The sequence below is a fragment of the Lynx rufus genome, unplaced genomic scaffold, assembly GCF_022079265.1.
Source record: "Lynx rufus isolate CCGP_SWC_20201006 ecotype Redwood Valley unplaced genomic scaffold, mLynRuf1.p SCAF_1, whole genome shotgun sequence".
Classification (NCBI taxonomy): domain Eukaryota; kingdom Metazoa; phylum Chordata; class Mammalia; order Carnivora; family Felidae; genus Lynx; species Lynx rufus.
This window is the reverse complement of record NW_025814823.1, coordinates 82,869,211-82,883,597: the sequence shown is the minus strand read 5'-3', so window position 1 is coordinate 82,883,597 and position 14,387 is coordinate 82,869,211. Positions and strand designations below refer to the sequence as shown.

General features: G+C 52.7%; 1 protein-coding gene across 2 annotated transcripts in view; it reads left to right on the top strand.

The window, feature by feature from the left end:
• The window catches only part of RASA3 (RAS p21 protein activator 3), a 120,490-nt gene that overhangs the window by 59,591 nt on the left and 46,512 nt on the right, over positions 1-14,387 (top strand). For both annotated transcript variants that reach the window (XM_047082132.1, XM_047082134.1), the window contains exons 3-4: positions 1,962-2,065; positions 11,210-11,304. In XM_047082132.1, the coding sequence (XP_046938088.1) occupies positions 1,962-2,065; positions 11,210-11,304 (199 nt within the window). The remainder of the gene's footprint in view (positions 1-1,961; positions 2,066-11,209; positions 11,305-14,387) is intronic.

Sequence of the window (14,387 nt, the reverse complement as noted above, 5' to 3'; positions counted from 1 at the left end):
GGCATCACCTGGAGTGTGGCTCCCTGTGGCCTCTAAGATGAAGCCTGGCCCCGCGTGGCATGCCCGAGGGTACAAGGTGGGGTTCTGCACCACTGAAGGGATCTGTATGCTGCCCATGTGTAACGTGTGGTTGGTTCAGAGACCATAATGACCTGGCAGCTTGTGTTAGACACTCATGTGGGTGTGGGATTAAAGATTCCTGCTTTGTGGCCCCTCACCCTGGAGAGGGTTCTCAGGGGACAGGGCCAGGGCAGCCACGTTTTCTCCAAGCCTGTGCAGGTAGTTCTGACTTGCAGCCTGAGTGAAGACGGCTCCATGTGGAGAGCAAACACCAGAGTCCCACACGCTGGGATTGGGGGCCCAGGCCAGGGCACTGACCTGCTCCTCGCTTCTGCCTCATGTTGAGCATGAGCCTGGGACAGGACTCAGGCAGCCTGTCCCAGCCATGCAGAGAGGACAGAGGCCTGACCGCACCCTCTGCCCCCCCCAAGGGGCTGGTACGTCCCCTACCTGGGGGGCTGGCCTGACCACACCCTCTGCCCCCCATCCAGGGAATGGTGCATCCCCTACCTGGGGGGCTGGCATCAACAAACCAACAGTCATGGGTCTGTTTTCCTCATGGGGTCTCCTTCTAGCCCCAGCACGGACCCATACGCTTCATCCTTCTGGGGCCACCGGGCCCTGCTGAGCTGATCCCAGGGCCCATATGTTCCATCCTTCTGGGGCCACCGGGCCATGCTGAGCTGATCCCAGGGCCCATACGCTCTGTCTGTCCGTCCTTCCATGCTGAGCTGATCCAACTACGGAGTGAGTCGAGATGAGGCCCATGAGCTTCAGGAGCTGGGTAATTTTGACTGACGTGTCAAGTGCCTGTGTTTTAGGATATTTCATTATTTCCTGCTGGAGCGGAATGGTAGGAAGCAGACACCAACTGAGCCACATGGAACCACGGCACATCGTGCCACAGAAACACCGTATCCCAGGGGCCTGTGGCATTGGTCAGTTCTGAGAGGCACGGTCTTGTTACGGCTAATTAACGTGTGAGCAGTCCTTCCTTATGCTGTCTGCAGGGGACATCTGACTTCAGAGATGCCTAAGCGTGGGGTGGGGGTCATCTCAGGACTGGTGATGAGCGAGCTGACACCGCCCCCTCCCTTTTTCTCCAGGGCACGTCTGTGTCCCTCCCTGTAAACTTCCACTCCGGGCACCACTGTCCCTCTTCACCTTTCCAGCTTGAGCAGGAGCGAATGTGGCTCGTTTTCTAACCAACGTAGCACGCTGTTCTAGCTCTTCCTTGACTGAGTATGTTTCCTGCTGTGGACCCTAGCCGTGAGCGTGCATGGGGTGGACACACCAAAGTCCGAGGCGGCTGTGTGTGTGCTGCAGTGATCTGCTGACCACCTTGTCAGCAGCTGCAACCGGCCTGGTGCAGGGCTGTTTTCAGTGTACGTCCTCTGTCCACAAGCCACATTTGCTGACCTCAGCCCTGCCCACCCAGAGCACCTGGGGTCTGTTTAATGACAGGGCCTCTGGCTTTCTGCCCAAACTGATTGTCTTGCGCAGTGACTCACGCACAGGGTCTGTGTGGAGGCTCAGCTTGGTGGGCAGGGGTCCTCTCCCCTGTGAGAAGTACGGGTTTCACCCTGACTTCTGGGACAAAAGGGGCATGGTCTGAAACTGGGACACCGAGTTTTCCTTGAATGCATAAAAGGGGCCTGCCAGCTACTGCCCCAGACACTCAGAGTGTTGCAGCGGTCCTGGGCACACACAGTGGGTGCAACTCTTACTGCGTGGAGCTCCCTGCCAGCATAGCAGGCCACTCGCGCAGTGTGACATGTAAAGGTGAGGTGACACACGTGTGCCCTAGGCTGGTGCTCAGTCTTCAGGCTCCCACACCTGCCGGCAGATAGCAAGGCCGTGGCTCCCACAGTCTAACAGAGCCCATTCTGTTTATTTCTCAGCCCTTTCTACGGAGAAGACTTCTACTGCGAAATTCCTCGGAATTTTCGGCACCTGTCATTTTACATTTTCGATAGAGATGTTTTCCGGAGGGATTCCATCATAGGTAGGTACTGAAATGGACGTTTTCTTCACTTCTTCTGCCTCTTCTGGATGGGATCTCATTCTGGCCAGCCACCGGTGTCTCCTCCAGGTCCTCTGCTTGGAGCCAGCGGTGCTCATCAGCATTCTTGGGCTGGCCTCTCTGGCCGTGCAGAGTGGCGGTGGGGAGTGGCAGTGATCACGAGGCTGGCCTAGCTGTGGCGAGGTGGCTGGGGCAGGCCTCCCGAGTCCTCCGTGCCCTGGACGGGCCTCCTGAGTCCTCTGTGGCATGGACAGGCCTCCCTGGATGGGCCTCCTGTGTCGTCCGTGGCAGGGACAAGCTCCTAAGTGCCTCCTACCCATCAGCGTGTAGAGAAACTTCACACCATGAGTTCACATGGCAGACACCAGGCCACACTGGCAAAGGCTTCAGAGCTGTCCTTCAAAGTCAGGGTACAGAGACCCCCTAGCCTGTCCCCAAATGACTTCCAAGGGCTCCTCTGAGGAACCAGTGTATAGAGGACACCTCCCACTTCCCCGGGCTGTCCCTGTCCCTGACTCTTGACTCCCTCCATGGGGATTGGGACAGTACTGGGGCTCTCAGAGGTGCGAGCATCTCAGGGGAGTACTGCTGGAAAGGAAGGAGGGCCTATCCAATCAAGAGGGTACTTGTCCCAGGAAAACCCTATTCATGTTCCTGTGGCATGAAAACTAGGAATTGAGAGGCTAAGTGTGGGCACAAGTGTAGTTGCTGAGTTCCAGGCCCCATGTGATGCCCGTGTTGTGGCCATGGCTGCTCCTGGGGCGGCGTTTGGGGGACTTAGCTCTGCAATAGAGCATTTGAATCATGAAGTGTTCATGCCTCTCTCCTGCGCTCTCTTGGGCTGCGGAGAAGGTCACCTGCACAGCCAATGAGGGGTATTTCTGTCCCAGCCAGTAGCCCTGAGGCAGTAGTGACCCCCCCCCCCCACCTCCACAGCCTCCGGCCTCATGCTGTCCAGCTGCCACCCCAGCTGGCTGTTTCTCTGCTGCGTCCTTGGTGCCCAGCCTTCAGTGTGGCTGCCCCACAGCCCCCTGTGGTTGTCATGCTGAACTGGTGGTGGCCCAAGGTTCCTCATCACCAGGTAAAACCCACACCTGCCCCTTCCTCACCTTCCTGACTGACCCACCGAGACCCAGTACCCTGCACTACCCTGGAGTCCACTTTTCTCCCATCCCAGGGGTGGCCCCGACCCCCTGCACTCTGCTTGGACCGTGGCCGCAGAGCTTGCCTCTCTCTCCCTCCATCCTTTCGTTCTCCCACAGCTTCCAGAGCTGCTCTTTCTTCATGCCGGCCATCAGCACCTCCTCCCTGTGAGCAGCTGACCACTGGCATCCCTCTGTACCTACGAGAAAGCTCAGGACAGTCTGGACCCAGCAGTGACTGTTGTGTCTCTCCCTAACATCCGGCTTTGGCTTGGGAGACAGTCACCAAACATTTGTTGAAAGACAATATAACGTACCTCCATACATTATATTTATCCCATTTTAGAAATTCAGTGTTTTATAGACACTCACCCTCCTGAAGAAACCCTTTTCTGGGGCTACATGCTTCCATTGTAGAGCCTGATTAATATTTAAAAAAAAAAAAAAAGGAAGAAAGGAAGGGAAAGGGAGGGAAGGAGAAGAAAGGAGGGAAGAAAAAGAAGGAGAGAAGGGAAGGAAGGAAGGGAGGGAGGAATTGTCAAGCTTGTAGCTGTACTGCTGGATGTGGCTCAGAGAGGAAAGTCTGTACTCTGTAGCATGCATTGAAGACCTTTCATAATCTGACCCAAATTGTTATCTGGACTAAACCTCTCAATGTCCACAGGAGCCTCTCTGTCTCCATTCACACACAAAAGCACGGCCCCCACTGTGCATCCACACAGACCACCACCATCATGGGGGTGCCTGCCACACCTTCCTAACGCAAGAAGGCTCTAAACGCACCTCCATTTCCTGACATCTGACTAGCCTGTGGTGATGAGCTCGTGTGCAGCCTGTCTTCGGGGGCTGAGCCTGAAACTCCATGATTTTGTGGGGCTCCTCAACTGTTAGCTGATCCTAACAGTTAAAAGGAAACTAACATGTATTGGACGCAGGTACATGCCAGACACTGTGCCAGTATTTTCATGGGCATAACCCCTGGAACTAGGTACCACCTGCACTTGCTAAAGAAGAAGCAGCAGGCTCAGAGAGGGTAAGATACTTGCCTGAAGATGCACAGCTAGCACGTGTGCTAAGCATCTCCTGTCGTTTTTGTAGGGGAGTGGTTACCAGTGTTAGCAGAGGCATGGGAGGAGGGGGTGTGTCTGCACCTGCTTTGGTCCTCCCTGCCAAAGACCCTTTAGTGGGTCTCCTGTGCATCACCCCAGAACCTGCTCTCGCTCTGGATCCCCTTTTCATCCTGCTGGTGTGTGATAGGTCTTCATTCCGAGCATCAGATGTCATCCAGTACCCAGAGGCTTCCCAGATGGTTTCCGTGTTGACTCAGATTACACTATAATGAAGAAGATTTGATTTATCTTTGGAGACATAGGAAAGCTTTTTTGAGTGGTAATCTTAAGGATAAAAAATTATATTTGCACATTTACATTTTTTTTTAATGTTTGTGTATTTATTTTGAGAGAGAGAGCAGGAGCAGGGGAAGGACAGAGAGAGGGAGAGACAGAATCCCAAGCAGGCTTCATGGCAGCATGGAGCCTGATGCAGGGCTCGAACTCAAGAGCTGTGAGATCATGACCCAAGCTGAAATCAAGAGTTGGACTTACAACTGACTGAGCCCCCAGGTGCCCTACTTTTTCACATTTCAATCAGAGAAACTGCTCAAATGGTTGTTGGTTATGTCTCCTCAAAATAATCAAATAAGCTGTCTCTTTAAGGCATCTGCCATTAAAATTTTTTTTTTAATGTTTATTTATTTTTGAGAGAGAGACACACACAGAGCATGATCAGGGGAGGGGCAGAGAGAGGGGGACTCAGAATCCGAAGCAGGCTCCAGGCTCCAAGCTGTCAGCACAGAGCCTGACGCAGGGCTCAAACCCACGAACTGCAAGATCATGACCTGAGCCGAAGTCGGACACTTAACCAATGGAGCTCCCAGGCGCCCCGGGCCTCTGCCATTTTTAAAGGTAACCAGCAGCATAATGGCTTAGCAGTCTTGGTGGCGTTGAAACTGCTATGTCGGCAGTTGGATGTCGATGCCCCACCACCATTTTTGCAGCTGTAGAAATAATCAATGACCTGGGTCTCCAGGGAGAGACTAAAGTTAGGACTAGTGATTATGTTGTTACCACGATGAGAGTATAAATTCATGCCATGGGATCAATCACAGTGTCACTGGCTTCTTGGGGTTTCTGATGTCGGGTCTGATGGCATCGCACACCTGGAGGAAACCACACTCACCTCCAGGCTCCCTGGTGCCGCACGTGTGTCCCGGTGGAGGTGCCCACTGGAAACACATAGTCCAGACTCTGGAGCTTAATAGCGAGGGCTGATTACAGAACCCCAGAGCTGCAGGAGCAGGGTGCCGCTACCTGGTCCAGGTGCCCTCCCTCCAGTCCACCCTGTGCCCCCGTGGGCTGAAGGTCAGCTGCAGGCGAGAAACATCCAGAGTGGGTTTGGGGGTAACTGGAAGTGACCTGCGCGGGAGGGTGCACATCAGCTGCGATCCCTACATCACATGTGGTCGGCAGCCTGGGGTTTCCTGGGCCAGAGAAGGTTAGCACCAGAAGGAGTTGATATCAAGCAGGGTTTCCAGCCAAGCGGCCTGAACGTGTTGAGGAGCCATGGTCCAGCAGCTGCTTTCAGTGCTTCTCGTGCACAGGGGATGTCCTTTAACCCAGACGTGGCTGCTAGACACACTGAAGTGTGGCTGCTCTCCTTTGGGGTAGAATTGCACCAACACAGAGCCGTCCTGTGGTGCAGACCAAGGCTCCGAACGGCATTGATGGTTTTGGTGACCAAAACAAGGAAGTGTGTTTAGTCCATGCTACTTGGTACGGGGGATTCTAGTGAACGGTCCCTGTGCCCCTTGGATCGCTCCTGGGCTCCCCTTCTCCCCCTCCACCCACCCAGCCTCCAGTTAGGTCTGGGCTGGCAGGATTGGGGGGTGGGGCAGAGGCTGGGGCGTTCCCTACTCTCCCACCTCTGGCTCTGGTGGCCACCCCTGCCCAGGGTCCTCCCAAGGCCCCTCTTCCTCTGGGGGACCTGGCTCAAACCACTGTCTCTCCAGCTGTCCCTCCAGCCCAGGACTGGCAGCAGCTTCCTCCAGATTCTCTACCAAAGGGGAGAGGCAGAAACAAGACCTTTATTCTTTTGTTTATAACAAGGTTTATTGAAATATAATTTTTATGCGGTGCAGTGCACCTCCTTTAGGCGTGGAGTCTGACAGGTGTTGACAGCCGTGTTAATGGTCCACAGTTAAGACTTCTTTCCATCCCCCAGAGCTTCCCTGCGGCCTCTTTTGACGCACTCCCTATACCCTCAGCGCCCGCAACGATGCATGTGGCATCTATTTCTACAGTCTTACCTTTTCCAGAATGTCACACAAATGGAGCCACACAGTACGTGGGCCGCCATGTCTGGCTTCCTTCATCTAGTATGCTCCCCTCACCGAGCATCCCTTTGTACACATGTGCTGCTATTTACCACTTCAGCACTGGATGGAAGTGAGGCTTGTTTCCAATTTTTAGTGGTTGTGAATAAAGCTGCTGGCAACATTCTTATCGTTATACCAGGTCTTTATATTGACACGTGTTTTTGTTTCTCTTGGAAGATTCCTAAGAGGCAGATTGCCAGGGCGTCTAAGTGTTGAAAGATGGCAGAATTTGCCATCCCCAAATACACACTTTGGCATAAGGATTACTTTGAGCTGAAGGCAGTTGAGAATAAGCAGGCACAAGAAAAGATCTCCAGCCTGCCCTAAAAGTAGGACATGAACTTGCCAGAAGTTAATCACTGAGATGACCCTAGAGTTAGCCTCAAGGTGACACCAGAGGGGTCTACGTGACACCCTTCTCTCTACTCACCCCTTGTGCCCTGGAAACCTGAAGGCCTTTCCTTGGTGTCTCTTCTCTGAAATTTGTCATTGTTTCAGGTTAAGATGTTGCATTAGCACAAGTCCCTGTGCACTGCTGAGTTTCCCCCATGTAGATCTGAGAGACATGTTGGTAAACTTCTGTTTGTTGTCCTCTTGTTCATCTTTCCTCTGTTGCAGAGCCCTAGAGAACCTAGAAGGGTAGGAGGAAAAAGGTTCCCCCTCCGCTGTGGTGTGTGTCTGCCCCTGGTAGAGACTGCCACACCGTGCTCCTCCATGACTGTGCCATCTTGAATTCTCTGCAGCTGCATGAGAGCCCCAGGAACCACACAGCCTCTCCACACACTCAGAGTTGGCACTTTTAATTTTTAACCCATTTTTGTCATTCTAATATGTGTGTAGGATCTCACTGCGGTTTTTACTGCATTTTCATGATGAAGAATGAGGCATGTTTTCATACATCTACCATGTATATCTCTTCTTTGGTGAATTGTCCAAATCTTTTCCCCTTTTAACTGGGTTGTTTTATTACAGAGTTGTTAAAGTTTTTTGTGTATTCTGGATACAAGTGCTTCATTGGATCGTTTGTTTTACAAATATTTTCTTCCCTTTGTTCATTTTCTTACCAGTGTCTCTTGAAGGCCAGAAGTTTTTAATTTTGATGAAGTCCAATTAGTCAAAATTCTTTCTTTAATTGTTTATATTTTTGATGTCATATCTAAGAAATCTTTGCCTACTCCAGGGCTGTGAAGATTTCCTCCTCATCCTCCTCCTTCTTTTTTGTAGAAAGCTTATGGTTTTAGCTCCTACATTTATATCTATTCCAGGTGAATTGCACACGTGGCACAAAGTTCATTTTTTTTCTCGTAAATGTCAGGTTGTGGCACCCTTGTTTGCTGAAGGACCATCCAGCAATGGTTTATCCATTGAGTTACCCTGATGCCTTCCTGAAAACCACCAACTTCATATGCACGGGTCTGTTTCTGGTCCTCTGTCCTGGTCCGTTGGTCTGTGATCCTTGCCTGGCCCTGGTGCCCGCTGTCTCAGCGCCTGTAGCCTCAAATCCAGTCTCAAGTCAGCGGTGTGAGCATGTCAACTGTTCTTTTCCAAACTTGTTTTGCTGTTCTAGGCCCTTCGAGTTGTGACTCACATTTTTTAATCCACTTCTCAATTTCCAACACCACTGAGATTGTGTAGGTGTGTAGATTAATTTGGAGGAGAATTAACATCTTAACATCTCTTTGGACCCTCTAATAGGGCACATGCTTGGTCTTCTCTTAATCTCTCTCATCAGCGTTTGTGATAGGTTTTCAGTATACACGTCATGTGTATAAATATACACACACACACACACACACACATATGTGTGTGTGTGTGTGTGTGTGTGTGTGTATTTATCCTTATGTATTTTATGGTTTTGATGGAGTAGACAAAGATTTCTTAGGTAGCACACCAGAGGCACAAGCCATAAAAGCATCATTTTGTGAATGGTACTGTTTTTTTTTTATTTCAATTCTTTTTTGAGAGAGAGAGAGACCAAGAGGGCACGAGTGTGTGAGTGGAGGAGCAGAGGGAGAGAGAGAATATTAAGTAGACTCCACATTGTTAGTGCAGAGCCCCATGTGGGGCTCGATCTCACAGCCCTGAGATCATGACCTGAGCCAAAATCAAGAGTCAGACACTTAGCCAACTGAGCCACCCAGGTGCCCCTTTATTTCACTTTTTGTTCTCATTGCTTGCATGCACAAGTACAATTGATCTTTATGTATTACTTTGCATTCTGTGGTTTTGCTGAACACACCTGTTCTACTATCTTTTCCTATAGATTCTTCAAACATTTCTTCCTTTCTAGGGTACGTGCCCTTGCTTCTTTTTCTTGCCTCCGTGCGCTAGCTAGGACGCCGGGGTGAACTGGAGTGATACGAGCAGCATCCCTGCCGCCGGCTCATTTCAGGAAGCATCTGTCTGTCCCTCATTAAGTCAGCTTAATCTTCCTGCAGGTTTCTGTATCCACCTTCCCCCACGTCCTCTCACCCTCTGTACCAGGTTCTCCACGTCACCTGCCCTCTTGTGCCACCTGACATATGCTGTCGTCTGAACAGACCCTCACAGGTGTAGCACCCCAGAGAGGAAATAAGCCTGGGCTTTTTACTGTGTTAAGGCAGGCAGCACCACCACTGTGAGACAGTGAGGCCCAGAGTGGCTCAGTGACCTTTTGCTGTCACTCAGATAGATGGGGACACATTTAAGTAGATATTATAGTTTGTAGGTTAGGTATTGTCTCCAAATGGCACTTAGAAACTCTAATATATGCATTTAAAAAGGACACATTAGTATACTGTGTAAGCCTGGATGTGTAAGCTGTAGGGTTCACATAAGCATTAAAGACGCGGCTCTTCCCTGTTCCGACTAAAGCTCATAAAAACATTGCAGTTACTTAAAATTTCAAACCTCACACGTAACCCTCCCATCCAGCTGCACTAATCACAGTCTGAAGGTTTATTTTTTTTCAATGAAATATATTGCTCAATTCAATTCCAAGAATTGTTTTCACATGGCTTTATTCCATGGACTCAGAATCACATTCCCGTGGCGAGGAAAAGGGGTTGGTCTGCAGGAGCTGCAGAGAGGAAGGATGGTGTTTTCTCGCCAGTCTGCCTGGTGGCCATGTGTGGGGGTGGTGGGGGGTGGTCGGAGGCCCAAGACCCAGCGGGCCAGGTGCTGGGGGCGGGGAGGACCGAGGTGGGGAAGGAGTGGGGGTCCCGAGGGAGCCATCCTGCCCCATGACGATGCTGCTGGAGGGGATCCCGTGTGGCCTGTAAGTTGGGCTTCTGTTGCATTTCTGTGGCGCCTTTGTGTGCTGCATGTCCCTGGCTCTGCACCTGCCTCTCACCGTCTGTCTTCTCCCTTCCGTGGCCACCTGTCAACTGCCAGCAGTGGCTTTGATATGTCGTGCGGTCTGTGGCTGTGCAGGGTCCTCCAGGTGAGAGCTGAACCGGTGGGGTCCAGGTGGTCAGTGGCATTGCCACTGCATCCGCTTCTCGGGGGGCGGGGGGACACTGGTGCTGGCTGTGCCAGTGAGCCCAGTGGCATGATTCCAGGGTCTTTCCCAGGGCTGTTTTCCGGCTGGGAGGTGCGAGGTGCTGTGACCTTCTCTTTGGGAATATGGAGCCACACAAATATGCCGAAATGATGAATGGCCAATGGACAGGTGCATGGGGGCTGAAGGCAGCAATGGTGGGAGTCAGTTGTCCCAAGTCCCCAGGGCCCAGCCCTCTGGCACTTGGACAGGCTTCTTGGCACGTATGTTGCCTTCCAAGTACCCCTCTGTGCCCAGTGGGTAAGTCTCATGGGGTCTGGAGTCCCAGGTTGGAGGAAACCTTTCTCTCTGCCCACCGAGGTTCTCCCTGTGACACTGGACTCACAGAGAGTTTAACAAGAGAGTTAACACCTGTGGCATATGTCACGCAGGGGACACCTCAGTGACGGCTTGCTCCAAGAGCAGGCTGGACAGTCTGTGTCCAGAGCAGCGACCAGACAAGGGGGAAAGAGTTTGGGCCTCCAAGGGTGGCAGACTGGGAGGCGAGCACATGGGGGTTAGTGGAGTTAGGGCTGTTTGTGCAGGACCATCCTGGGGGCACCCCTCTGACCTCCTCACCATAACACCTCCTGGGCGAGGGTCCACGGCAGCCCCTGCTCCTCAGACGTTTCCTGGGCTGCGGGGGGCGGGCAGCCAAGGGAGCTCTGGGACGGCTTCTTCCTGCACCTGCCTCCAGCTCACTCACTTGCCTCCAGCTCAGAGCGGCCTATTCTGAGGCAGCCTGTTCTGAGCTCCCTGGGACCAGACAGATGGGCAGGCTTTTCTTCTCCTAAAACCTCGAATCAAGGAGCAGAATGGGTAGCCCCAGCCAGGTCCCATGTGAGGCTTTCTGGAGGAAATGTGGCATGTACTGACCCGCTGGAAGGAAGACAGCATGGTGTTATTGGTTTACCCAGTTACCTGTTCTGGACGATGCCGCTGTGAAGCCTAGCTGTGGTGGTGGAGAGCCCCGCTTGTTGTTTCGGGGGTTTGTCCCATCGTGTGACTGCTTTTCTTCTGCATGTGTGTTGTAGGGAAGGTGGCCATCCAGAAGGAGGACCTGCCCAAGTACCACAACAGGGACACGTGGTTCCAGCTGCAGCACGTGGATGCAGACTCTGAAGTGCAGGTGAGGCCTCAGTGGGGCCTGTGGGAGGGGCTGCGGGGTGGCTGCAGAGACAGATGCAGGACTGGGATCCTAACAGGGAGCGATGGTTAGCAAGCGCGTCCTCTTATCCACAATGCGCCTAGGCCTGTTCACCGTGTTCATTCTTTCGGTTATTGTCACACTTTGACATGTGTGAAGCATAAAATTGGAAAGGACAGTAATTACACAGAACTGAAGGTGAACAGAAAATATGGGCAAGCAAAAGCAAAGCTGGGGCAGGAGCGAACACACAGCCTCGCACTGCGGGTCCCAGTTGCCGGAAGGGCCCGCGTGCATTTCCAGCTCCCACATGTAGCAAAGGAGAGTTTGGAGAGAAGGGAAGTGACCAGTCACCGAGTTTCCTGTCGTCTGAAGCGTCCCCTGGGCTCTTCTCGGCCGTGTGTCATCAGGGACTGACACCCTGCCCCGGCGTGGGGAGGCTCTGGGGTTCCAGTTCCCAACCCTCCCGTCACTGTGATGGGGCACTGCCCATGCCCACACCAAGCATCTGGGACCACACGCTGGGAGGGTGGCCCACAGCCTCTCTTCTCCCTCGACCTTGCTTGTGTGGTTTCCAGCTGAGCTCCTAAGCCCGCGCTGGTGTCTGCAGTCCACAAGCGGGAGGATAGTGCACCGCCGCGACACCAGGACACGGGAGCACTGTTGTCAGCGGTCCTGGGAGTCGCCAGGGCTTGGCCAGGGTATGGGAGCCAGCACAGGGTCTGGCATAGGCAGGCCTGGCTCCAAGCCCAGTGCCCCCATCCACCAGTGAAATATGTCGGCGGGGCCCCCAGCAAGCCTCGTTTCCTCATATGTAAAATGGGGTTCTGTGAATACTGGACAGGACCTGATGTGCGGCAAGGTGGTCCCTCGGACAGAATCCCCAAAGTAGGTAGCTGCTGAGGACCCCGCTCTGCCCGGCACATCTCACCCATAGGCACCTGGCCCGGCATTTGGGGGCCTGGCTGGCTGCTTGTCCCCACACTTCCTTGTAGACCCTCAGCCTTGGTTGAGCTGTGAGGGTGAAGGCAGAGCATCCAGTTTCCGTGTGCTGTGGGGCCCCTGGTGGCCCCTGCGATCAATCCACAGACTTGGAGAAAGAGGCAGGGGGAGGGAAGGGTTGAGGAGCTGAGCCCAAGAAAGATGTTGTCTCAGTGGCTCACTGAATTCTGGCCAAGGGGCCCACACGTGCCGCAGAAATCAGTAGACACACAGCTACTGCGGAATCCCCGTGTGTGCCCAGATTCCAAGAGCAGCTGTAGCAGTGACAATGAGCTAATTAACACCAGGAGCACACGGGCCGCCCTGGTGCTTCCGTCTGCAGACGGAAGGCTACAGGGCCACGTGCCATTCCTGCCTTTTGATTTGGCGGTTTCCCCATGACTTTTGTTCAGCAGTGGAACCGGCTGTGGCGGTGACAAGGACTCCTCCGCCAGCAGCCGGCCACGATGTGTCTTCACTGCGTTCTTCACACTGGGCCAGCCCTGGTTTAAGTCTGACTTCATTGTCAAGTGTAGCTTTTCGTTTTTCTCCCCTTGTTTTTAAACTTAACTTTTGATTTTGAAATGCTTACAGATTCATAGACAGTCCCAGAAAATAGTACACAGGCAAACACAGGCAATGATGATTAGCAAACTGTGTGCTCTCCTATTTATCCTTAAAGACAAAACCAAGTGAAGAAAGGCCTGTGTTCCTTCATGCCATTTTCCTCATGGCAACATCCTGCGTAACTGGCCACAGCCGGGACACGGACATTCTGCAGTGCACAGACCTCAGATCTCACCACTTTTACATGTCTGCACACGTACAGTGTGTGCGTGCACGTGCAAATCACATATGTATCCCGTGCATTTCATCATGTGTGGAGGTCTGTGCAACCACCACCACAGTCAGGGTCCAGAACCACTCTGTCACCACAAACCTTATAAATGCGGTGTGTGTGTTGATTGTACTGTGCTGTGTGGAGCATCCAGACTGTTTCATAACTGGTGCCTTTCATGTGCCTGTGGACCAGGACCTTGTCCTCCTGAGCCTGACCCTTACACCCTCCAGATGGGGTGTGCCTGTAGCTGGGCCAGCTTCCTAGGGATCAGCGTTACGAGCAGCAAATGGGTATTGCTGGTACTGGGGAGACAGAGGAAGTACTGTGTGTATTGAGTGCCCGCCAAGATCCAGGCCCTGTGCTGAGGGTTTTATTTAGGGTACTTCGATCTCAGAGTACCTGCCTAGGAAGCGGTCATAACAGCGGAGGGAGCAGTGGTTCCTACATTCAAACTGGCCCGTAAAAGTGCAGCACAATCTTTTGCCTACAGCTGTTTCATCCTGAAATGTCTCATTTACGATTTTTAGAAGGGTAGAGGATGGTATATGGTTTCTTGAATCCATCGGTTCTGCAATTCATATGTAAAGGCATGCGTCAGAAAGAAAGTGCCAGAAAACTGGGGCCAACAAGAGATCAAGGAATCAAAGTAATGGGGGAAAAGGCAATTAAAAATTTCTTGATTCCTTCTGGAACTGATGTTTGTTAAAGTCTCTGGAAAATCACTTTATTCACAAGAATTAGTTGCTCTGTTCTTTCCCTGACCCTGGGTGAGAGGATCAGAACCACGCGGTTGGCAGGGACGGGTGCTTCTCCGTATTGCAAGGGGAGGGAGTCGGTCCCCACCCATCACCTGAGCGGGCACAGGGACCCTTCCCCAGCTCCTCCAAGGACACCCAGCTGCCACTGAGCTCTGCCACGTGCTCTGTGGTCTCAGCAGACTTGCCATTGAAGTGCGCATCCAGAAAACTCTGACAGCAAACCCTGGCCGTCTTCCAGCACCTTTAGCGTGGCTGGAAACCCCAGGAATTTCGTCTATCCTCTGTGTCAGACAACCCTGCTTGAAGGACTTGCCAAGAGCCAGCAGCTGTCTGCATTGAGGGCCCAGCTCTGAATCTTCCTGTGGGTTTGGGGAAGCGAGGGAGGCAAGGGCTGGCCTCCACGTGCCGTTTCTGACTGGTCCTTGGCTTCTGTGCTCACAGGAGTCTTGCCTGCTCTCAGCGCCACCAAGGTCCGAGTGCTTGGT